Raw genomic sequence first — 24,518 nt, 5'->3', positions numbered from 1 at the left:
TCTGCACTTTCAGTTCTCTAATCTGAGTAGAATAGGTATTTAAGGCCCCCTGAGGGTAAAACGTCTAGGAAATCATAGATGCCACACAGTATCAAATCTTATTTGGATCACTAATAAATATTTTTAGCTTACCTTAGACCCTAAGTATGGGGAAATCCTGATGAGATCCCTGGCATGGATATAGTCAGAGGCAGAAGCACTGTACTCCATTATTATCTATGTTCCGTGGGCTCTGGGTCACTGTTGCACAGTAGGATAAAGAACGACATAGCAGACATCGATTTTCTCATAAACACGCAAAACTTAACATATAATTGGAAGGTTCAGTGCCCTCCAACCTCCAGGTTCAATTACAATTAACACAGGTTAAACCAGATAGCTGCAAAAATATTTGTGAAGTGTATTTTAATTTCTAGTCACTCAATAACTTGTGAGATCCAGGCTTAAAAGTAAATGTTGCAAAGTCAGCATGGAATGATAAAATCCTTTGGGTAAGGATTTAAGAGATAATAGTGTAAATAATGTTTGAAAAAAATGTAAAGTTCTATATATTCTTCAAGGTTATTAGAGACTTAAACAGGTAAAGTATGGTGGCTCCTGGCTCAGTTGGTTAAGCGTCTGCCTTCAGCTCAGGTCATGATCCCAGGGCCCTGGGGTTGAGCCCTGCATCAGGCTCCCTACTTAGTTCGGAGTCTGCTTCTCCCTCTGCCTCTGCTGCTTCCTCTGTTCATGCTCTCAATCTCTCTCAAATAAAATCTTTAGCACAAACAAAAAAGTATGTATATTTAGTTAACCTGAGATTTTCTTCACTGTAAACTGAATTGTTCCCTAGCATACCCTAAAGCTAATACAGGACAGATCATTAACCATAAAGTACATTGTGGGATTAAAGGGACAAAAGTGTAGTTCAAAGGTTTTTGACAAAATCATATATTCCTGTTACCTTTGAAAATAAAATTCAGAATTCTTGTATACATCTTAGATCCTGCTTGGACATTTCATTCAATTTATTGGAATGCTTTTTGAAATACCGCATTACCATTACAATACAGAATGATATAATACAGACTCGCACTTCAATTACCAGTCTAACAGCATCAGGGAAAATGGGACTTTTAGTCATAGCATGAAATATACATAGAATCTAAGGCTATCCAATTATTCGAGTGTTTTCAACTTAAAAAACATTGTAAAAAACTCAAAAGATGTTGCTAGGTTTACTGAGTGCTTCTGACAGTGTAAAAATAAGACATGAAATAACACCAGTTACAACCATTAGGACTCACAATCATTTAAACGAAAGGACTGAAGAGTTGTATGACTTAATTGTCCAGAATTTGTAAAATTCCTTGTTTCCCAATAAAATATTTCTAAACCACGCATATTCTCTAAAGCAGCTTTCCAGTGTATCAACACGCATGCTCTCTTGGCTAGTTGTTTGCTAGAAATTAGCAGGAATCGCTTTTTTCCTCCACTATCATCCAGCAAAGGTATAAAACCAAACTCCTTAACTCCTTCTGCCAGCTAGGCTGCCCCCTACTGGACTGTGTAAGACATAAACCCAGCAGGACGATGGGACTATTTCTTAACTGTACATGAGGAAAGGCATACCCATACCTCAAATTGAACTTCCCTGAATACGCACAGAAAGAATCCTTCAGAAAACTGACTTTCACAGTGGGGGAAAAAAGCAGCAGAGTGTTCTTTCTACAAGTAAACGATTTCAGTCACTGAGAATTGGTAGAAAAGAAGCTTTCTACAGTCTTAGTCTCCTTTTTCAACTCCTTGGTGGCCAACCTGGAACAGTTGTAGTTCATGGGTATATTGTAAAGCCAAACTTTTATGATTTGTGTATTAATACAAATCATATTTTTGTGAGTCCATCTACTCTATGGATTTCTTTATGCATAAACACGATTCATAGTAGATACATGCTGTGTAAAGCACCTACACAAGTCTCTTGTCACAAGTATCAACTTTTTCCAGAGCTGTTTGCTTTGCAAAGATTCATTTGGGTAGGAAGAGCTTTTTCTCTGTACTTCATCCCCAGGCCTGAGATTTGCAGTAATGCAGGACCAGTTTACCATCACTGCCAAAACACTACAAAAAGAAAAAAAAAAAAAAAGGCAATAAATTAAACTCCATTTAATTATTATTCCTAGATGAGACTAAGGAAAAGAATGTCACATATATCATTAAATATCCTCCACCATGTAAGTTATCTATAAGACTATTTCTTTAAACAGATCCAGATTACTCTCCGATTCGGATCGGTAATCATAAATGTGAAATAAAACCTAGCATTTTAGGCACGGGTGGGCTTGCATATTATTTTGTTCCTTTCCTACATCTCTGACGATAAGGTTTGTACTGTTTTCTAGTAGTGGTGCTAGTGTGTACACATGAATGATTACGGCCATTAAACTCTAAGAATGTTGAGTACAGTCATTCTTATTATGTAGCTTTCCTTTTCAAAGTCTTCGGAGGCAGATCTGGATTACTGTACTTCAAAATCATTGTCTGTTGGTATTACTTATTTCTTAATTCTTCCATCACTATAGTCTGAGATCCACCTATGTTCTAAGTGTTAGATGTAACAAAGTAATCTCTCCTTTCATGACAGCTAAGAATGGCATATCATCTCTTAAAATGTTGTCAGTTCAAGATCACATAATACACACAGATGTGCATACTTCATTAGGAATCAAAGCACTGATGTTTATTACCTCATAGAGGGTTCCAACTTCCTGGTCTGGGGAGGGGGCAAAGGACTGATTCACATAAATAAACTGCAAGAAAGAAAAAGAGGATTCATTTTTAATGGTATCCTGATTAATCTGCACTTTTCTGGGTTCAGTCAGCTATTTCAGAATTGTTTTCAGAATTGTAAAAAGCTTCCCTAGACTCCTTCTAATTCCAGTAACTTACTTAACTAATGAGATCTCTCAAAGATCAATCACATCTTTTCTCTGGAGGACTAAAAGTAACAGAATTTCTGTTCCTAGAATAGTGGTTCCCAACTTTTTATAACTAAGAAACTTTTAAATATTGTCTTTACAAATAGCATTTGAAGGTTCATTCAAGAAAGTAATTACTGGAAAAACTCATTTTCCCACTTATAATTAAAGACAGAATTTCTTCTGATGAAATTCTATACATAGCCCCAAATCAAGAAATCTAATATTTGAGCTCTATGTGTACTTTGCCTGGGGGGGGGGGGGTGATGACAAACATGGTTGGAGATATATACCTTGCTATCACCCGGGAAAACTCTCAAAGGTACTGCAATTCAGATGGAGTACCACTACTATTAAGTCACTTTCAGCCATGTGAGGTTTAAAAAAAGGAACATAATTGAAGTAAAAAAGTAATATAGCTTTGTTCTTTAAAGGATTCACTCTTCAATTATTCAGTTTGATCTATTTTCACTAAAACATTTCTAGTACTTAAAACATTTCTGGGAGCACCTGGGTGCCTCAGTCTGTTATGTGTCTGCCTTCAGCTCAGGTTTGGGATCCAGCCGTGCATCAGGCTCCCTGCTCAGCCAGAAGTCTGTTTCTCTCTCTCAAATAAATAAATAAAATCTTTTAAAAAAACCAGTAACAAAACAAAAAAAACATTTTTGAAGACCCTAAAATGAAAGGCCACAGTGTCAAAGTGGCTTTTGATAATTTTCTTTTTTAGAAAACAAAACACATTATTTGCAGGTAACATACTCAATTTTCCTTTGTAATCAAATTCTAAGGCTAAAACTTCCTGGGCTTAACATAGTCTTTTTTTTTTTTTTTCCAAAGATTTTTTAAAAAATTTTATTTATTCGACAGACAGAGATCACAAGTAGACAGAGAGGCAGCAAAGAGAGAAAGGGAAGCAGCCTCCCCACTGAGCGGAGAACCCGATGCGGCGCTCAATCCCAGGACCTTGAGATCATGACCTGAGCTGAACGCAGAGGCTTTAACCCACTGAGCCACCCAGGCGCCCCTTAACATAGTCTTTAAAGAAAAAACAAAACAAAACAGCACTAGAATAGTTGCTTGAGAGATACTACATGGGTTACCAGCCGTAACAGGAATAAATATAGCTTCCATGTCTCCCCAGGGCAATACAGTGTAATTGTGAAGAGAAACTCTCTAAGAGATAGATCTAGGTTTGAATTTTGGCTCCAAATACAAATAACCTTTCTCACCCTATTTCCTTATTTCTGGATGTGGAAAATAACAATACCTGTGCTTCACGGGGCTGCTAGGAAAGATAAAATGAGATAGGACACATCATGGATCAGTGCCTGGTGTATGTACTCAATAGACACTAGTTATAATGATTAAATTATTTCAAAATAGTCCACGCGTCATTATCAATTCATGGTTAAGACTGAGTAATGTTCTAACATTAAAAACTCAAGAACTTAACAGAAATCAGTGTGCATTTTAATGTGAATTTCCTATAATACATACATAATAATTTGTGTTTAGTTCCTGGCAGTTTTGACTGCACAGAAATTTTAGTCTTGGTACATTTTAGGGCTCTCGATGACTGTTTATTTTAGCAAATAGTCACTGAATGTCTCCTATGTGCTGGAAACTGCACAAAGTGTGGAACTATGAAGATTATTATGATCTCCTCCCTCAATGAGTTGTTGATCTAATGGAGAGGCAGATACACAAATATAAAAGAATACAGATGGGGAAAGTGCCAGTGACAAGGTATACAGTGCACAGAGATGTGGCATCAGTTCAGCCTAGCAGAAAGGTCAGGGAAGTTTCCTGAAGGAGATACTTGAGAAATAAACAGGATTTACTAGGTGAAGAGAATAAGGGCTTTGGAGGCAAATGGGCAAAAGTAAGGACTGTGAGTGTTGAGAGGACAGTAGAGTAAATGTAGTAGAGAAATACAGGAACTCAACGTGGTTTGTATAACAGGAGTTAGCAACTGAAAGCGATTAATAAAGAAAAGCAATACACCTAATTTAAAATTCCATGAAAGTAAAATGTTCATGATGTAATCTTTGGCTAAATGCTATAACGCGGGAAGATAAAATTATTTTCAAAAATGATTTTATTTTTGGGACACCTGGGTGGCTCAGTTGGTTGGACGACTGCCTTCGGCTCAGGTCATGATCCTGGAGTCCCGGGATCAAGTCCCACATCGGGCTCCCAGCTCCACGGGGAGTCTGCTTCTCTCTCTGACCTTCTCCTCGTTCATGCTCTCATTGTCTCTCTTTCAAATAAATAAATAAAATCTTTAAAAAAAAAAAAAACAAAAAAAAATGATTTTATTTTTAAATTGCTAGTCTTTGCTTTCATCAAGATGAAACTTTCTGTAGTAGCTTCCTCAGGAAGGGTTCATGGGAACAATTCCAAGTTTTTGCGCATTGCTAACAGTTTATGTCTACTGAAAGTCAGTTTTGGGGGTGCCTGTGTGGCTCTGTCAGTAAAGCATCCAACTCTTGGTTTTGGCTCAGGTCATGATCTCAGGATCTTGCTATCAGCTCTGAGTCAGGCTCTGTGCTCCAGCATGGAGTCGGCTTGAAATTCTCTTCTTCTCCATCCCCCTGGGCTTCTCCCCAGCTTGCGTGCACTCGGTCATGCGTGCCCCACCACCGACAAAAAAAACAAATAAATAAAGCCAGCTTTGTTGCATAGAAAATTCTTATCTCAATTTCTTTCTTTATAACTTTGCTATCAACATTTGATGATAATTAATTTTCTTTCAAAGTCATGTTCTCTTTTTTTCCCTATGTGTCTAAAGGTGTTGTTTTTTGTTTTTTTTTTTTTTTAAATTTCAACCCTAGTTAATCTCACCAGAATACTTCTTGGTGCTTGTTATTTTTTGTTGATATGGTCAGATAATTTTTCAATATGTAGTTCCAATTCTTATTAAGAAATTTCCCTTAATACTTTCAAATATTCATTTTGTTCTTTTGCCTTTTCAGGGACTCCTGTTATCCATATGTTCACTGTCCTTTATCCATACTCAATTACTTGCCTCCTTTTCTGAAATATTTTTTATCTTTCTTTTTCTTCCTTTTTATTTTTTTTTTTAAAGATTTTATATATTTATTTATTTGACAGACAGAGATCACAAGTAGGGGGAGAGGCAGGCAGAGAGAGAGAGAGTAGGAAGAAGCAGGCTCCCTGCTAAGCAGAGAGCCCAATGCGGGGCTTGATCCCAGGACCCTGGAATCACGACCCAAGCCGAAGGCAGAGGCTTTAATCCACTGAGCCAGTCAGGCACCCCTACCTTTCTTTCTGATTAAAAAAATTGGCCTTTATTGAACTCCTGGGTGGCTCGTCAATTAAGCATCTAACTCTTCATTTCGTCTCAGTGACATGAGATCAAGCCGAGTCAGGCTCTGCACTGGGCCTGGAGACTACTTAAGATTCTCTCTCCCTCTCCCTTTTGCCCCTCTCCTAGGAAAAAAAACAAAAACAAAAAAACAAACAAAAAACCCACACCATAAAACAGGTTTTTTTGCCTCCTATTTTTTCTAAGGCATTATTGGTTATTTGCTCTTAGGTTTCTCCTACTTAAATCTCCATTTCCAGAATAATTTTTTTTATTTATAATTCTTTTCCTGAGCTGTGTCACTTCAATTGAGTTTTCCTAATGCTGATTTCTGATGTTCTTTCACACCTTTTATCATTTTTCTTAATGTCTTTTAGCTTGTTCTGGAATATTAAGTTAGTTATTGACTTATATCACAGGCACATCTTTTTGGCATGCTTTCATTGTCTTCAGGAATGTTATTTTTCTTTCTTATAACATTGTATGGGATTTAACCTTGATACTTCTCCGTTGCCCCCCCCACTTTTTTTTTAAAGATTTACTTATTTACTCTCTTGAGAGAGAGAGCAAGAGTGGGAGGGTGTGAGGGATAGGAAGAAAGAATCTCAAGTAGACTCTGTGCCAAGGGCAGAGCCAGACATGTGGCTCTATCACAGGACTCTGAGACTGGGACCCAAGCAGAAACCAAGAGACAGCTGCTTAACCAACTGTGCCACCCTGGTGCCCCTCATTGCTTATTTTTATATGTAGTTTCTTCAACTTTAGCTTTCTACTCTTTCTCTCCACTTTGACCTGATATTTCTATTTCCTTCTTCTTTCATGTTACTAACGTGTTCAGTTTTGTTTCACTTCTAGAAGTTCCCCCTCAGTGTGGGGTCTTGTCCCGCGATGGAGCCCTACTGTGTCTGTTTGGAGAGCCTTCTGGGGCTAGACTGCCCCAGCCCCTTCAGCCCTCCTTGGGACAGAAGCATTGTAATCACCTGCTACCGCACAGGAACAAATCCTCTCAATTTCAGCTACCATACTTATGGCCTGCTCTACTTCCCAGTGAATACACGCTGGCTATTTTAGGCTCTCCTTCTCTCAGTGCTGCCAGGGACCGAACCTGTCGCTTCTTTCAGCACATTTGGTGATGCCATGCATTTTAGGGTTCATGAGGACACTCCCTCAACTAGGTTTGTTATAAATACTCACCAATATAAATACTCACAGCATTTTTTGTGGTAATGTGAAGATCCAATCATGCCTCTGATAGCACTATCTTCATTGAATCCCTAGCATTATATTTTCCTTAACATCCATTTTGCTTAAAATACTGTGGGGTACAGCTAAATGACAGTCAGATATGAGTTCTAGTTCAGTCAAGGGAAGCAACAAAATGATTCTACTTTTGTTTGTTTCCTATTGCTTCCATGGAAAGAACTAATCAGATTAACTACAAAGGTTTGAAGTTGAACCATATGAAACTGCTATTTTTATCTGTTATAATGGTTGACTGATGGCAGTTTTACATGGTTCAAGCTAATACATATCGGTATCAAGCAAGTGTTTTCAGATTACTGACTACAGGCAACACAAAGAGTCAAGACTCTAACATGGGACATGGCATCATTTCATCTTCTACTCAGAAATTTCTGATAGTAATGCCTTAATTATTTGGTACTCTTCCAGTTTTCTATTTCACCAACTCTTCGGGCTGTATCCTTCGTACAGACAGCTTCTGCTCATTTCTCCCAAGTCTGTGTCCTCAGTCCCCTAACGTTTCCATTTGGTCTTGGATGCTAGTAAAGTCCTCTGCTCCTGTGATTTTAGCTACCATAAGCATGTGGATGACATTATAATCTGCCACGCATCCTTGGCATTTCTTTAAATTCTATACAGCAATGCTTTTCTCACTCTAAATGATCACAAAGGCAAATTCCTCTGGAAGATTCTTTGGCTCTATGATATTCCTGCCTCAAACACCTTCTATTTATTGACCTACCCTGCACTTACTTTTGTACCTATAACCTTCATGAGAGTCACTTACAGCCAAACTCTTAGGTCAGTTTCTTCCCCGTCAATGACAGAAAGAAAGAAATTCCAACACATACCACTTTAATAAATTAATTCACTCATTTTATGTATTCTTAAGTTCGTAAACAACTATAACACTAACACTAATGCATACAAATCTTAATTCGTATTTTAAAAACACTTACTGATTCTTCATTTACCAACTACTTCTTATACTACCTGTGTTAGTATTGACCACGATTGTGATCTGCAGATAAAGGTGTCTGATATATTACTTATAACGTGACAAAAAAAAAAAAAAAACAAATACACGTAGCCATTTAAAATTCTGTAGTGAGATACCAAGTCAAAAACCAGTGGCATTTAAAATATTACTCCTTACAACTGCCACCACAAAGTGTTTACCATGTATTGTATTATGAAATAGGTTATCTTCCTTAGTTCTTCCATGACATCGCAAAAAATATACTGCTTACCTCAAGAAGATTGGGAAGGAACACTGATAGTAAAAAACAAATTTTAAAAAACCCAGAACTTCTCTGTACTAATGTTCTGAGAGATCTTTCTACATGAGCTTTCAGTGACTGAGGAAAAAAAAAACAAACCCAATACAGTAGGTTAAAAAGCAGTTTGCACTGTAAAAGCAAAATCGTTTCATTTCTGAGTTCCCCAGAGAATTCGATGAAGTACAGAAATTCCATCAACAAAAGAAATACAGACATTACTAAAGGAACATATGTGGTTCCATATTCATTTCTGTGTACAACAGTTATTCATAGTTGCCTAGGAACTACTGTGAATTTATGTAGGAAAATGACCACTTTTACTTTCATACCAACTGTTCAGAAGCCACAAGCTTAAGGAACTTTTTGATGAAGTCAATGAGTCCTTGAATGGTTCGGGTTCGCTCTACAGCCCACTTCTTTGTTTTCATTATAGGGGTGTCTCCCACAGCTTTCAACAGGACGTCAACTGTCAAAGAAAAAAAAAAAACACCGGCAATTACACTGAGCCATCCAAAGTAAATGTGATATAAAAGACTTCAGAAAACTTAAACCTTTAATTGACATACAGTTTATGTATTTATGATACTGGAGGCATGTCTAAGATGTACAAATGTTAGGTAATATTCTTTCTCATCATGCTTTTGTGGACTTTTTCCCCTTGACCCTACAGTCCGACAAAGACCTCCCCATGAAACTGACCTTTAAAGTGCACTTGCACATAACAGGCTATTCCAAAGAGAAGAAATGAAGACAGAAGAGGAAAAGATAGTACAAAAGAAAATAAGAAAAAAATATATAAGATAATGTTATGTCCTTTTTCAACGGCCAAACTAGTAAAATTATAATAACAACAATGTAGGCAGTATTACTGTTGGGAAAGCAAAATTGTACACCCTTTCTGGGGAATATTATGGTAATAGATATCCAAATACTTCATGATATACTTTGACTCAATAACACTTCTAGGAATCTAGTCTAAGAAAAATATGAGATGTGAAAAGAGTCACTTAAAAGGATTTCACCTTTGTTGAAGATTTTATTTTTACAGAAAAAAACAAAAAACAAAAAAACCACCTTGGTAAACCTAAATACCCAGCAAGAATATTTAGAAGATTGGTTAAATAAAAGATATTACGCTCCATGATAGAATTAAGTAACATAGTAAAGCACAAAATTCTAAATTCCCTGGGATCAAAATCCTGCTTCTGTCACTTACTAGGTTATATATCAGGACAAGCTTTTAATCACCCTGTACCAGTTTCTCCATTTGTAAAATGAGGATATCATCTACCTCACAAGGTTGTGAGGATTAAATTAGTTAATACACATAAAGTACTTAGAACAGTATCAGCTCATAACTCATACTTACTGAACCCTAAGATTATTAAGCTGCCACTAGAGAAACATTATAAAAACATACTTAAAATGTGACAAAGTTATCAAAACGTACTAAATACAAAACAGCATGTACGATAGGTATCAATTTCATTAAAACCACCACAAACACATATTCACAGAAATGTGGACTATGGACCAAAATGCTACTTCTCAGTAGTGACATTAGAGACAATCACTTGATTTTATTTGTGCTTTTTGTAACCACCAAGTGTTCTACAATAAACTTAATAAACTAATAAAAAGTATTAAAAAGAAAATACAACTAGGAGCCAAAAGACTTCAGAATCAAATCAAATCAAGTTTCAATATCTAGACAGGGATGCCTGGGTGGCTCAGGTGGTTATGGGGTCTGTCTTTGGCTCAGGTCATGATTCCAGAGTCCTGGAATCAAGTCCCCCATTGGGCTCCCCGCTGAGCGGGAAGCCTGCTTCTCCCTCTGCCTGCTGCTTCCCCTCTGCCTGCTGCTCCCCTGCTTGTGTGCATGCTCTCTCTGACAAATAAATAAATCTTAAAAAAAAAAAAAAAAAAAAAATCCAGGTATCTACAATCAAGAGTTAACACTGAAAGCAAAATAGTGTACTGCTGCCCCCTAAAGTCAGCTCTATCCTACTACATCTTCCTTGTCTCATTCCTTGGTCTTAAACATTTGAGATTCCCACCAGGTCTCTGGAGTTTATTCAAGGTTTGCCTCTAGAATGAAGGAACCCAGAACACAGGACACAAACAATTTATCTTCCAGCTAAAGTTTATCTTCCTTTCTCCATTTAATAATTATAGCTTCAGTTATTTAAATAATAAATGAATTGGGAGATAACAGAAGATTTTGGTTGACTCAGCTTCCATACCTCCCTTAACCCTTGGGACCTATCGATAACTCAACTATAACTGGGTATTTCAGTAAAGTGAGGCAGAAAATATTGTGAGTTATATATACTACTGAAAGAAGAAGAGCAGGAAGGCAAGAAGCTAGGAAAGTTACTTAGTTATAGCTGTAGCTTTTTTTTTTTAATTCTAAAGTTGTTTTGCTTAGAGTTCTCAACCATAGCTATACATTAGAATCAAGATTTACAAGAATACAGGAATCCACAACAATTAATTTGGAATCTTCTGGAAGTAGTGCGCTGGTAAGTTCAAAAGCTCTCCCAAGTAATCCTAACTAGTTCCTAAGGACCAACAACCTTGGTCAGCTTCAGGAATCTGTATTCTTCTATAGCTTAAACTAAAGCTGGAACATATGAAATACTGAAGCTTCTTCCATCAGAAGAGATCCTCAAAAAAGGACAACTTCAGGGTAGATATTCAACAGCTAGAAACTAAGTTTTTCATCACAGAGGTGAACTCAAATGCTCCCAAGAGCCAGAAAATGAAATACCATTTCTCAATGGTGGTTTAAAGAAAAAGAAAACTATGCAGACCGAAGAAAACACGCCATATAACCTGAGGCCGTATCTGGGTTATGGGCCACTAATTTTTTTCCCTCTGTTTTCCTCAGGTATCTTCAGGGTCAAGTAGTAAGCTTTTGACTGAGGCTGTCAAAGCCAACTCCAGGTCCCCACCCCCCCCAAACAAACAAACAAAAAACCCTCAACAATAAAAAAAACCTCTGAAGTCTGTTTCTGCTTATAGTAAAATGAGAAAAAAAAAGAATCATGGAATTCTTCTGAAAGACTCTAGTGCTTCTTTACAGAAATCATCACAGGTTTCTGTTACTCTACTAGGGCATCGTGTGGAAATAACAGAGTATGTTTCCCCCCAAATGTAGAGCCGGTCTGACTTCAAACGGAGCGGGTACCAGGAGACCATTCTCCAAAAGCAGCAGAAACTGATGTTCTATCCAAAGGCTGTGAGACCACGGACTAGAAAACATGCCATACCTAGATTTTAAAACTCTGGACTGATAAAAACAGAGGCCTAGGGTCAACCAATCCGAATTGTAATCGCTGATGCGAGGATTTTTTTCAGAGGCAACGCTATAGAGGATGCTCAAGGCCAAGTGACTTCCTCAGGATTTTCCATCAACCGCGAACTAATTCCCAAGCAATGAAGGGTTTGAGGACTTGTTCAAGCAATGAAATGACTCGCTTATAAAGGTTCCAAACCTTTGGGGTTGGTTTGGGTGGGGCGGAGGAGGAGGAGATCCTATGCCTTTGGTTTTCTGTTGACACTCTTCAAAATTGATAAAATTTGTTTTTGGCACAAGGAGTGAATTCACAGGCACTTGATATAAGGCGTTTCTTCTAATCCAGATTCGCCACCGACCATCCCTAACTTAACCTTAAGCCATTCATCAAGTAATTACGTCCCCTGTTAAGCACCTGGAGCTACCTGAGATCCCACTCAGCCCCCACCTCCAACGGGCCCACAGTCTGGCCAATTCAAAGAAGGAGTGGAACGCAGCGTAGGAAGTACTGTGGCGGTCAAGGACCCCACACCACACCGCGAGGGTGCGTCCGGAGACCGCTCTCCCCAGAGCTACTCAACGCAAAGGTCCCGAAAGCCGAAAACCACACTTCCTCTCTCCTCACTGGTCAAAAGCCACGACTGGGCCCATCCTCCTCGAAAGTTTGCCTTTACTGACCGCCAGGGACCCAGTCGGACGCAATCTAAACCTCCCGCCTCTGCCTGGAAAGAAACTGCTCTCAAAATTACTTTTTTTCTTGGTGTCGCCGGCAGGTTCCTCTGTCCCCGGGGAGACCGCAGCGGAAGAAGGGGGCTCCGGAGTGCCTGTCTCTGGGGAGACCTCCGTAGGTCCTTCGCCTTCAGCAGCGGTTGAGGGAGGAAGCTGCAGCGCCGACTCTGACTCCTCAGCCATCTTGCTCAGTCGAAGGCGAGGGCGGAAGTGGTGGCTCAGCGTGTCCAAGGGGCGGGGTTTACGACAGGGGGCGTCGCCGAAGAGGCGCCCGTGTGGTGGCCGGGGGAACTCAACCCAACGGTGAAAGTTGGAGTTGTCAGTTGGTCCTCTACGTGGAACATGCCACGGAGCCCTGACTACTAATCCCGCAACTACGCTTTTGCACGGCAACAATCCTCGGGAAGGAGTCTGCGAACCATGTACCTGCACGCCGCGTAGTGCGCAGGCGCCTCTCTGACTAGCGGGCTCGGGGCTAGAGATGTTTCCGCTTCCCTTCACGTCGGCCCCGCCCAGGCCCCGCCTAGGCCCCGTCCCGTGGCTCGGGAGCGCGCGCGCGCGCGTGCGGGAGGGGGCGGGTGGGGAAGGATCGCCGGTGAGATCCTGAGGCGAGCCTCACGCGCCCGCCCCCGCCCTGGCCCCCAGCGCCCACCCGGTCGGCCCGGCTCAGCCATGATCAAGGCGATCCTCATCTTCAACAACCACGGGAAGCCGCGGCTCTCCAAGTTCTACCAGCCCTACGTGAGTATCCCGCCGCCGCAGATCCGCGCGAGGGGGAGTCGTTGGCGGCTGGCAGCGCCCTCAGGGCGACCCCCTGAGGCGCGCCGCGGCCCTTCGCGCGCCCTCGGCCGCCTCGCGCTCCCAGGCTGTCAGCCTCCCGCCCGGGGCGAGCGAGGTGCCCACCTCCCGCCGCGCTCCTGTCCTCCGACGTCGCTCTACCCGGGCGGCTCCTCCGCCGGTCTGTGGGCTGGGCGGCTTCCCTGAGGCGCGGGCGAGGCCCTGGGGACTTCCCGGGGCCGGGGGCCCTCGGCGGTCGGGCGGCCGCAGCCCACCTGCACTCGCGAACCCACCCGGCGCTCCGGCCTGCCCGCCGCCCGAGCTCGGGGCGCGCCGAGGGGCTGGGGCTCGCGGCCCCACCTCCCTGACTCGCAGCCTCTCCCGGCCGACTTCTCTCTCTCCTCCCGTGGACAGATGGGCTCCTGTTTTTCCCGGTAATCCCCTCGTCGCGCAGGAACTTGGGGCTTCCTGCGTTCGCCTGAGCGCTCGCTCTGGACCGTCTCCCCTGGGTGCTCGGTCCAGCCTTCGGCCGCCCGGTGTGACTTTCAGGTGCCTCCTTATTGGAAAAAAAAAGTGAGGACCGAACATTTTTTTTTTTTTTTTTTTTTTTTTTTTTTTTTAATGGAGCTTTCCCCCTAGTGGCCGTGAAGGAGGTCCTGCAGTAGCCGGCGACGTTTGACCCGTGACAGCTGTGACCATCCCTAACCTGAAAGTTCCCATTGCAGCTGCTGGTTTGGCATTTCGCTCCCTAAGGGGATGGGGTCTCGTCTGTAGCTTTTCTTCTACTTAGGAAGAATGGTCACATTCGTAAAACTCTCCGTGCAGTGTAAATGGTGTTGCAGAAAATGCAGGAGGTTTTAAGGGGGGGTGGGTAAATGAGGGTTACAGACGTAGGTGCCTGTCTGAGGGCAAAATTCACCGCTAGGTAAAACGTAAAATGGAGCTGTCCGTGTGAGGATTCCTGTAGAGATATTAACTATTGGGTCGTGTGGGGGCATTCTGCTTAGAGTCAGAAATGAACTTTCAATTAAATACTGAAATCGTGCCAAGGCTAGCACTTCTGTGCAGATAAACCCCAGATGGAAATGATGCCTGCCGTTGAAAATGAAATGTGAAAATGTCACTGGGCTTAAAATGATAATGCAGTCTGTGGAGGTGTTAGCCGAAGTGAGAAATCTTGAGCTTATTCCTCATTTCCTTAAGTAGTTTTGCTTCTGTGGGTGATAAGGAGTATTTTCCTCTGTTCCCATTTGGTTTTAGTATGGTGTAATTCAAATACTAACGCTGTTGTTTCTGAGTTCGGTATGATTTTTTTTAAAAGATTTTATTTATTTATTTGACAGAGAGAGACACAGTGAGAGAGGGAACACAAGCAGGAGGAGTGGGAGAGGGAGAAGCAGGCCCCCGCTGATCAGGGAGCTCGATGCAGGGCTAGATCCCAGGATGCTGGGATCATGACCTGAGTCGAAGGCAGATGCTTAACGACTGAGCCACCTCGATATGATTTTTTTTATCATAATGAGGCGCCCCTCGATATGATTTTTTTTAAACCCAGAATAAAATCATAGTTGATCCTTCTGAGTGGGGGAAAAATGCCCTTAACTGTACGTTGTTACCCATTTTCCTAAAATGCAGTATTGGTCTTTACTGAAGGAATCTTTTTCTTAACTGTATTCCCTGGGTCATCCATTTGCAGGGTAGGAAAGGTGTTTTGTGTTACTGAAACAAATCAAAGATGTGTTTTTTCATAGCTACACTTAATATCAGTACTCAAAATAGTAAGTTTCCTGGCTGCTTCGTGGTATCAGTGTAACCCACTCATGTAGTTCAGAATTTAAGCATCAACAGAAAGATGTATTTAATTTGGGAATCCAGGAATACATCTTTCTCCTGTCCGAAAAAATGGGAGAAGTGCCTTTTACCTTTACTTAGAGGTAGCAGTGAAGGTTACTGTGGGAGGAGGCAGTCCTGGCATCATGGCAATTCTGGTGTCATTTTTGGCCATTGCATTAGTGACAGTGTTACTGGGGACAGGGAGTTAAGAGGTGTAAAAAGAAGAACCTAGTGTTCACTGGACATGTAGAAGTGGGAATGCCAGGAACTGTTTCTATTAATTATTAGTTTTTCCTAAATTGGGTTTAGCCAACTATATATTTGTTTTTCTTGGTCAAGAATAATGTAATATAACTGATTTGAGGGGAGAAATCTTTTCCACTCCTTTATACCATCCAGCCAGTTTGTCAGCATATGTTCGTTTCATGCCTACCATGTCCAGGCAGGGTTTTAAAATCTGGAAATGAACAAACATAACTAATGCTCTTTTGGCGGGGGCTGGGGGATGGACAAAGCTAATAAGAAGTAGAATATGTATACCATGTCAGATAGTAGTAAGTGCTGTGAAAAAAATAAAGTGGAGTAGGGTGAAAAGGGAGTATGAGGATGACAGTTTAAAATAGGATAGTCAAGTAAGTCTTCACCGAGAAGGTGACATTCGAACAAAGTCTTGAAGTAGGTAAGAAAGCCAGACGTGCAGGTATCTGAGGGTAGGTCATTCCAGGCAGAGGGAGCAATTGATGCAAAGGCCCTGAGGATGGAATGGCTATTTGAAGATTCTGTCCTTTTTGAACAACACCAAGAAATAGCATGGCCAGAGCAGACTATGTAAGGAAAGAGTATTTGGAAAAGAGGTCTGTTTGTATAGGGCTTCAGAGTTATTCTCCTCTCACTGCCTGGAATGTCCTTCCCTTGTATTGCCAAATGTCCAGATTTGATCTCTTGTTCCACATTTAACTCAAACATCACTTAAGCACTTCCTGAAGCTTTTTATCTTGCTGGATGACTCCTCTTGGTTCTTAGGATTTTATTTTTATCGTTATTTATGGTACAGTATTCGGTTGCACAGCCTATAATTCCTTGGGGGCATCCTATAGATTCCTTGAGAGAAGGTATCAGGTTTTAGATGTATTTGTGTCACCGTTAGCAACCAACATTGAATTTTGAATATAGAAAGCTCTCAAAAGTCTTTGCTTAATGTATTCATTAGATTCTCCTAGCCTAATATGGAGTTTGGGTTAGAAGTGACTTCTAAGGCTCCTTCCACCTTTTAAAATTTTGTCCTTCATTAACTGGATGTTTTAAGAATTCATGCCTTCAGGATAAAAGCAATGGTGGAATAGTTGTTACTTCAGCTGTTTCTGTTTTAAGTTGAAGTTTCTAAGAAGTATGTATTCTCAAGACTGACAGTTTTGAGTGTAATTTATTAAGCAGCCCCCAGGGGTGTGGTCCTGATAAGATGCCACAAATTTGATTCCAACAATAATGGTTTAGCAGTGAGCAGTTTGAAAACTGTTGAACCATTTGCCAGCCGTTTCCCTTATTGCATTGGATTTCCATTCCTCATTTATCCTTCCCCTTTTTAAAAAAAGGTTTATTTATTTTTTAGTAAACTCTATACCCAACACACGACTCATGACCCGGAGATCAAAAATCACATGGTCTTCCAACTGAGCCAGCCAGATGCCCCTACTCTTCCTTTTGATACAACAATATATATGTTCATCTTTACCCTTTGGTAGTGCAGATTTCCATTTCCTGCTGTAATAGATTTTTAGATTTTTTAGGTTTGATTGTGCCTGCCAGCTGTTGTGAGGTTTGATATATCCGAAGTCACACATCTCTTTTGCTAAACTGAAATTTTTGGTTCATTCTGCTAGAGTCAGATACTAAGAATTCAAGGGTGGACTCGGAATATTGTCACCTCTTGTTCTTGCCCTCTGTTTCCTTGAGCTATGACTACAGAAGTTTGAATGTTTTCCTTGGTTTAATTGTTTCTTTAATTGATGGTTAGCCCCAGCAACTTGGCAACAATTAACTTGAGTCTTTTAGTATTTGCTTGGCAATATTTGTGTATTGCCATAAAGAACTAATGAGACATGTAGTTAATAAGCCAGATTTATTTTTACATAGCCATCAAACAAAACCCTTGGGTTTTGATTCCTTTGTTATTAATAAAGCATGACGTATCACTATAAATAAAGTGAACATGTTTTTCTTTTATATGAATTATAGTAGTTGTTTCCACAGATACAAAAGATTGTGCACATATAAAATGCACTGTTTATACGTGAATTACAAACTGTTACATATATGAGTTGCCTCAGTTTTCTTATAAACTAAATCTGATTATTATTGTCAGTTAAATGCATGCCCTAGAACGGACCTAAGATTGTTCTTTCCTTTTTTGAATTTGTTGACATAAAAAGCAAAAATTTATAAATATGTATAAGTTTTTTTTCTTTTTAAATTTCTAAGAAAGATACATCCATGTTTACCAATATCTTTTTTTTTTTTAATTTTATTTATTTCTTTGACAGAGACAGATCACAAGTAGGCAGAGAGGCAGGCAGAGAGAGGAGGAAGCAGGCTCCCCGCTGAGCAGAGAGCCGGATGCGGGCCTCGATCCCAGGGCCCTGAGATCATGACCTGAGCCGAAGGCAGAGGTTTTAAACCACTGAGCCACCCAGGCACCCACCAATATCTTTTCTTAGTGACTCTTAAGACAGACAGTGTGGCAGATGGGATAGTTAGATTTCTTTTTATGACCAAAATATCATTATCAACAGTTCTAAGGATTAAGGTGCTAACACATGGTAACATATACTATTTGAGCTGTCTCATTAAGAAGAGAATTCCAAATGATTTGATTTCTTTCCATATTAATTAGGATGCTGTTGACTACATAAATAGGGTTTTATTTAGCCTGACTTAAATTTGCTTGAAAAGAACCGTATTAGGATACATAATAGGAAGTGCAGAATAGTAGATTCCAAAATTATTTCATTCAGCAAATTAATGACTTCATCACAGCTTCACTTTCTTTCTCTTTTTCTTCCTTGCTTTTCATGAAGTTGATATTCAGAGGTTGGCTTCCTCATTGAAATCAGTGGTAACCAATTCAGTGTATAAGCAGAGTGTGATCTGTTCCTACGAGATATGTCTTCCCCTTCAGTCTGGTTAGCTCTGCCCAAGATAAATAACAGCTTACAGTAATCAGTATCCACCCTTGGAGCTGAGGGTGGACACATGAATGAATTTACTATTCTGTTGGAAACGTGTAAGAGAGGAGTGGATGTTGGGTAGGCAAACAGGTGTCACTATTCCCTCTTGAGTCATGCACATTTCTTTTGAATAGATACTGTTATGTCTTCTCTCATAATTTTACATTGATTCTGAGGTGGTTAATACCAAGAAAAACATATTGATAATACGTGGTTCTGAACATGTATCACAAATATTAAAAAACTGAAGTTTATTGTTGCCATGTTACGGGTCTAATCATCAATTAAAGGTACTCCTTAAAGCATCATTGAAAAATTCAAATTCTAATATCATTATTTTCCTTGTAAGGAAAATTATGTATCCTTGAAGTCTTGCTTTTAAAAAATTGATATTAAAGTTGTTGACAATTGTAAAGAAGGAAATAAAATGTTCAGAATTATAGTGATTTTTTACTTTCATGGAAAGGTTGTAAATAAGACAATATTAGAGGTCATTCCTCTGCCTTTCAAAGAAGTAGAAGGCCTTGTATAGGGTGGCTGTATTATGTTTCTTTAGTAAAGTTGTTGACTGTTAAATTACTTAATTTTTAAATACATTTCCTTTTTTGTGATTATGTGGAAAATATTAAAGTGTTAAGATCACTAAGGTCATCTTGATTTCAGCATTCATAGTTAACTATTAACATTTACTTTAATTCCTTCCATAATGTCCCAGTGAAGAATATACACCTTTTAGACGTTAATAACATAAAATGAATGCATTGAAAATGTTGGTGGATTTATAGAATATTTGTGGCTTTCGGATAACAAAATATGTTAATGTCTGGCAATTCTGTTGTTAAAATGTTTTAAAATACATTAATGTAAATAGCGTTTAGTCATTTGCATTCATTGTTTTCTCTGTGTCTGTCTGTCTCTTTACGAAATTGAATTTACGTGTGTGACCTGAGTGTATGAGGGCCCTTCCATTTTCTCATCCCAAAGGGAAATCTTTGCTAATTTTCTTTGGAAGGTCAAAGAATTCTTTCTTGTCTTTAGCACTTGGACTTGTCTTTGTACTTGTGAATTGTGGATTTCTTTTTTTTTTTTTTTAATTTTATTTTATTTTTTCAGTGTTCCAAGATTCATTGGGAATTGTGGATTTCTTCACTGTTCATGCTAAACCAAGGTGATTCTGAGTTGTTGTCCCCCTAGAGGAGCCAGTCTTCTTCCAGCTTCTTGTCACATAAAACTCTCATACTGGGACAAATTACACTTGTTCTTTCCTTGCCCATTCTGCCTTATCAGCCTTCCCCTTCCCAAATCCTTTGAAGTATAGATAAACAAATTTTTTTACAGAGAGACCATGCAATGCTCAGAAGGATATTGCAGTATAGGAGCAGTAAAGGCCAGCATTCTAGCTAATGGATGGTAAGTTCTTCAGACTTCAAGGGGAGGCACTTCTAGACAGGGCTTTGAGAGGAGGAGTGTCCATTGTCCTCTCCTTTCCCTTGTGCCCTGCCCGTATTTCTTCCACAAATATTTGTTGTTCGTGTGTCCCTGTTCAAAGCACAGGTAATTTGATGACCAAGACAGGTATCACCCCTGCACTGTGAGTTTTACATTCTGGTGATAGGTTATAGACAGTAAACAAAGTATGTAAAATTGTGATTAGCTTGAAGAAAAATGAAATGGTGGAAGGGGATAAAGAGTGGTGGGGGAGGGACTATTCAATGAGATCCTCAAGGAGAGCCTCTTTCAGGACATTTAAGAAAAGAACCGAATGAGGTAAGGGAGTGTTTGAGAACAGCTGAGGAAAGAATATTTCAGGCAGAAAATGGTGCAGGATCCCTCAAAACGGACCGAAGTAGGTGTTGAGGAATATCAAGAAGCCAAGCTGAGTGATCACAGGGAAGTGTGGCAAGAGATGAGGCTGGAGAGAAGGACAGGGACAGCCCCGTTTTCATCTCTCTCAGTCTGATGACATCATCTACACCATGCTCTTCACAAGAAAGGTATTTCGCCCTGAATCCTACTTGTAGTTTGCGCAATTGGACAGTGCCTCTGGCCTCTACAGGCTAGGCAGTGATGCTTTCTTCTGCTCATTTTCTGCTCTACCCCAGTCATCCTTAGGCTCCAGAGAGGTGGGAGTGCTAGCCCAACAAATGAAGGTCAAAGTGACTGCCCCAGTTCTGTGCAGCCTGGTACTAATGAGACCTGTGATCAAGCTGGTTCCATTTCCTAAATCACCTGTGAAGTCATGGAGAAAAGCATTTATTTTTCTCAGACATCTCACAACCTTAATTATAGGTGAGCACTGTTTATGTGAAGCCCCGTAGACCACCTCTATTACTGTGCGGAGAAGCGTTTACATCTTTCCTGCCTTGTTTTTGAAGCCTGGTGTAATTCAAGAATCACCGGCTGTCAGTCATTGTTCTCTTTGTCACCCAGGAGGAAGGGCTCTTTTTCAATGTACCAGACCCTTTGAATTGTTTTGATTTCTTTGTGCTATATAATTAAATGCGTAAGATTGCCAGTTCATCCCACCACAGATGTATTCTGCTATTTCCTGTCATGAATATATCTTAGCGTGACAGTTCTGAGTTTTTTAAGGTGGAGAAATACACATAAAATTGACTGTTTTAAGCATACAGTTCTGTGGCATTATGTATGTTCCCATTGTTGTACAGCTGACACCACTATCCATATCTGGAAGTTCTTCATCTTTACGAATTGAAACTTTGTACACATTAAATACTGACTCTCATTCTGGCCTTCTACCAGACACTGGCAACCACCATTCTATTTTTTGTCTCAATGTGACTACTCTAGGAACCTCATAGCAGAGGAATCATATGGTATTTGTCCTGTTGTGACTGGCTTATTTCACTTAGTAGAATATCTTCAAGATTCACTGATGATGTAGCATGTACCAAAATTTCCTTTTTGAGACTGGATGATCCATTATATGTTACGCATATGCTACATGGTTTACTTGGATTGCTTCAACTTTTTGGCTGTTGTGAATAATCCTGCTATGAACATGGGTCATCAGGTATACATGGGAACGTGTGTACAAATACCTGTTTGAGTCCCTACTTTCACTTCTTTTTCTACCCAGAAGTGGAATTGCTGGATCATGTGGTAATTCTATGTTTAATTTTTTTGAGAATTTGCTGTACCATTTTCCATGGTAGCTGTGCCATTTTCCATTCCCACCAGCAATGCACCAGGGTTCTAATTTTCCTACATCCTTGCTGATACTTGTTATTTTCAGTTTTTTCATTATTGCTATCAAAACGGCTATGAAGTAGTAGCTCATTGTGATTTTGTTTTACATTTGTGTAATGACATCTCGTGTTAGCATCTTGTCATGTGCTTACTGATTATATGTCTTTGAGGAAGTATATATTAAGTCCTTTGTTCATTTTTTAACCTGGTTGTTTTATTGTTGTTGTTGAGTTGTGGAAGTTCTCAATGTAGTCTAGATATCATTCCCTTATCAGATACATGATCTGCAAATATTTTCTCCCAGTCCATGGGCTGCCTAAGCAATGGCAACTTTTTTCAAAAGATAATGTCCTTTGATGCATAAAAGCTTTTAATTTTGGTAAGGCCCAGCTTATCTTTTTTTTGGTCTCCTGTGCTTTTGGTGTCATATCTGGAAAATAATTTATAGTGATTGCATAATAGTATCATAATTTATCTAGCTAGCCTACCACTGTGGAGTTTTATTTTGAATAAGGGTTTTTTTTTTTATGAAGGCTAAATAAGAAAATACTTACAGATTATACAGACTAATAACAAAATTAATAATAACAATTACCTTTATTATTACCACTACTTGCCACTTCCTACTGTTGGTTGGAAGATTATGTAGCTAAGGAACTGTAGAATATTCCAGAGATAGTTCTCAGATATTTTTTGCATTTCTGCAGTATAAATTATCTCTTTGTAGGCTTTGTTTTGGAATGAACTTCTTTCTTTCTTTTTTTTTTTCTTTAAGATTTTTATTTATTTATTTGACAGAGAGAGATCACAAGTAGGCAGAGAGGCAGGCAGAGAGAGAGGAAGGGAAGCAGACTCCCTGCCAAGCAGAGAGCCCTATACGGGGCTCGATCCCAGGACCCCGAGATCATGACCTGAGCCGAAGGCAGAGGCTTTAACCCACTGAGCCACCCAGGTGCCCCAAGGAATGAACTTCTTTCTTAATACAGAATACTAAGTCATCCAAAATTCTTCCAGAGGAGCAGTTTTCATAAGGAGACTTTTTAGGAGAAAGTTAGTTATAAAACTTGCCCTGGCTTTTTTTTTTTAAAAGAATGACCTAGTCTTTAAAAGTTACAATTAATATGTTATAAAATTCACCCATTGAAAGTATATACAGTTTAGTACAGTTAATTATATTCACAGTTGTGCATATGACCATCACCATAATCTAAATTTAAAACATTTTCATCAAAACAGTTGAAACCTAGTACCTATTAACAGTCGCTCCCCAGATCCCACTGCCCCTTTTCCTTGGCAACCACTAATCCATTTTCTGTGTCTAGAGGTTTTTCTCTTCTAGATGCCTCATATAAATGAAATCATAAAATATGTAGTCTTTTGTGACTTGCTTTTTTCACTTACAGTGGTGCTTTTAAGATTCACTGTGTTATATATCGGTATATATGTGTTATGTATTGGTACAGCATTCCTTTTAATGGCCAAATAATATCCCTTTGTATAGATAGACCACTTTTTTTTTTCTTTTCAGCGTAACAGAATTCATTGTTTTTGCACCACACCCAGTGCTCCATGCAATATGTGCCCTCCTTAATACTCACCACCTGGCCCCCCCAACCTCCCACCCCCCCGCCCCTTCAAAACCCTCAGATTGTTTTTCAGAGTCCATAGTCTCTCATGGTTCACCTCCCCTTCCAATTTCCCTCAACTCCCTTCTCCTCTCCATCTCCCTATGTCTTCCATGTTATTTGTTATGCTCCACAAATAAGGGAAACCATATGATAATTGACTCTCTCTGCTTGACTTATTTCACTCAGCATAATCTCTTCCAGTCCCGTCCATGTTGCTACAAAAGTTGGGTATTCATCCTTACTGATGGAGGCATAATACTCCATAGTGTATATGGACCACATCTTCCTTATCCATGCATCTCTTGAAGGGCATCTTGGTTCTTTCCACAGTTTGGCGACCGTGGCCATTGCTGCTATATACATTGGGGTACAGATGGCCCTTCTTCTCACTACATTTGTATCTTTGGGGTAAATACCCAGTAGTGCAATTGCAGGGTCATAGGGAAGCTCTATTTTTAATTTCTTGAGGAATCTCCACACTGTTCTTCAAAGAGGCTGCACCAACTTGCATTCCCACCAACAGTATAAGAGGGTTCCCCTTTGTCCACATCCTCTCCCACACACGTTGTTTCCTGTTTTGCTAATTTTGGCCATTCTAACTGGTGTAAGGTGATACCTCAATGTGGTTTTAATTTGAATCTCCCTGATGGCTAGTGATAATGAACATTTTTTCATGTGTCTGATAGCCATTTGTATGTCTTCATTGGAGAAGTGTCTGTTCATGTCTTCTGCCCATTTTTTGACATGATTATCTGTTTTGTGTGTGTTGAGTTTGAGAAGTTCTTTATAGATCCTGGATATCAACCTTTTGTCTGTACTGTCATTTGCAAATATCTTCTCCCATTCCATGGGTTGCCTCTTTGTTTTGTTGACTGTTTCCTTTGCTGTGAAGAAGCTTTTGATCTTGATGAAGTCCCAAAAGTTCATTTTCGCTTTTGTTTCCTTTGCCTTTGGAGACACATCTTGAAAGAAGTTGCTGTGGCTGACATCGAAGAGGACCACCTTTTATTTC

The 24,518-nt window shown here is 39.9% G+C and overlaps 2 protein-coding genes across 7 annotated transcripts in view; one reads left to right on the top strand and one right to left on the bottom strand.

Annotated features, from left to right (window-relative positions):
- Nucleotides 1-983: 983 nt before the first annotated feature.
- LOC111158912 (autophagy related 12) lies at nt 984-13,083 on the bottom strand. Its single transcript, XM_022521244.1, has 4 exons — nt 12,855-13,083; nt 9,137-9,273; nt 2,727-2,789; nt 984-2,100 (listed from the first exon to the last, which is right to left on the bottom strand). Exons 1-4 carry the CDS (start codon nt 13,015-13,017, stop codon nt 2,041-2,043), a joined length of 423 nt encoding a protein of 140 aa, XP_022376952.1. The 5' UTR covers nt 13,018-13,083; the 3' UTR covers nt 984-2,040.
- Nucleotides 13,084-13,403: 320 nt separating this feature from the next.
- Nucleotides 13,404-24,518, top strand: part of LOC111158910 (adaptor related protein complex 3 sigma 1 subunit) — a 75,304-nt gene continuing 64,189 nt past the window's right edge. For 5 of the 6 annotated variants that reach the window (XM_022521241.1, XM_022521237.1, XM_022521240.1 and 2 more), the window contains exon 1: nt 13,406-13,575. In XM_022521241.1, coding sequence (XP_022376949.1) covers nt 13,507-13,575 — 69 coding nt within the window. In that variant the 5' untranslated portion in view covers nt 13,406-13,506. Of the gene's footprint in view, nt 13,576-24,518 lie in introns of all 6 variants that reach the window. The other variant, XM_022521236.1, reaches the window with a different exon arrangement.

This window comes from Enhydra lutris, unplaced genomic scaffold (assembly GCF_002288905.1).
Source record: "Enhydra lutris kenyoni isolate GAN:26980312 unplaced genomic scaffold, ASM228890v2 scaffoldscaffold64, whole genome shotgun sequence".
Taxonomy (NCBI): Eukaryota; Metazoa; Chordata; class Mammalia; order Carnivora; family Mustelidae; genus Enhydra; species Enhydra lutris.
The sequence above is the reverse complement of the archived record's forward strand: the minus strand, read 5'-3'. Positions and strand labels throughout refer to the sequence as shown.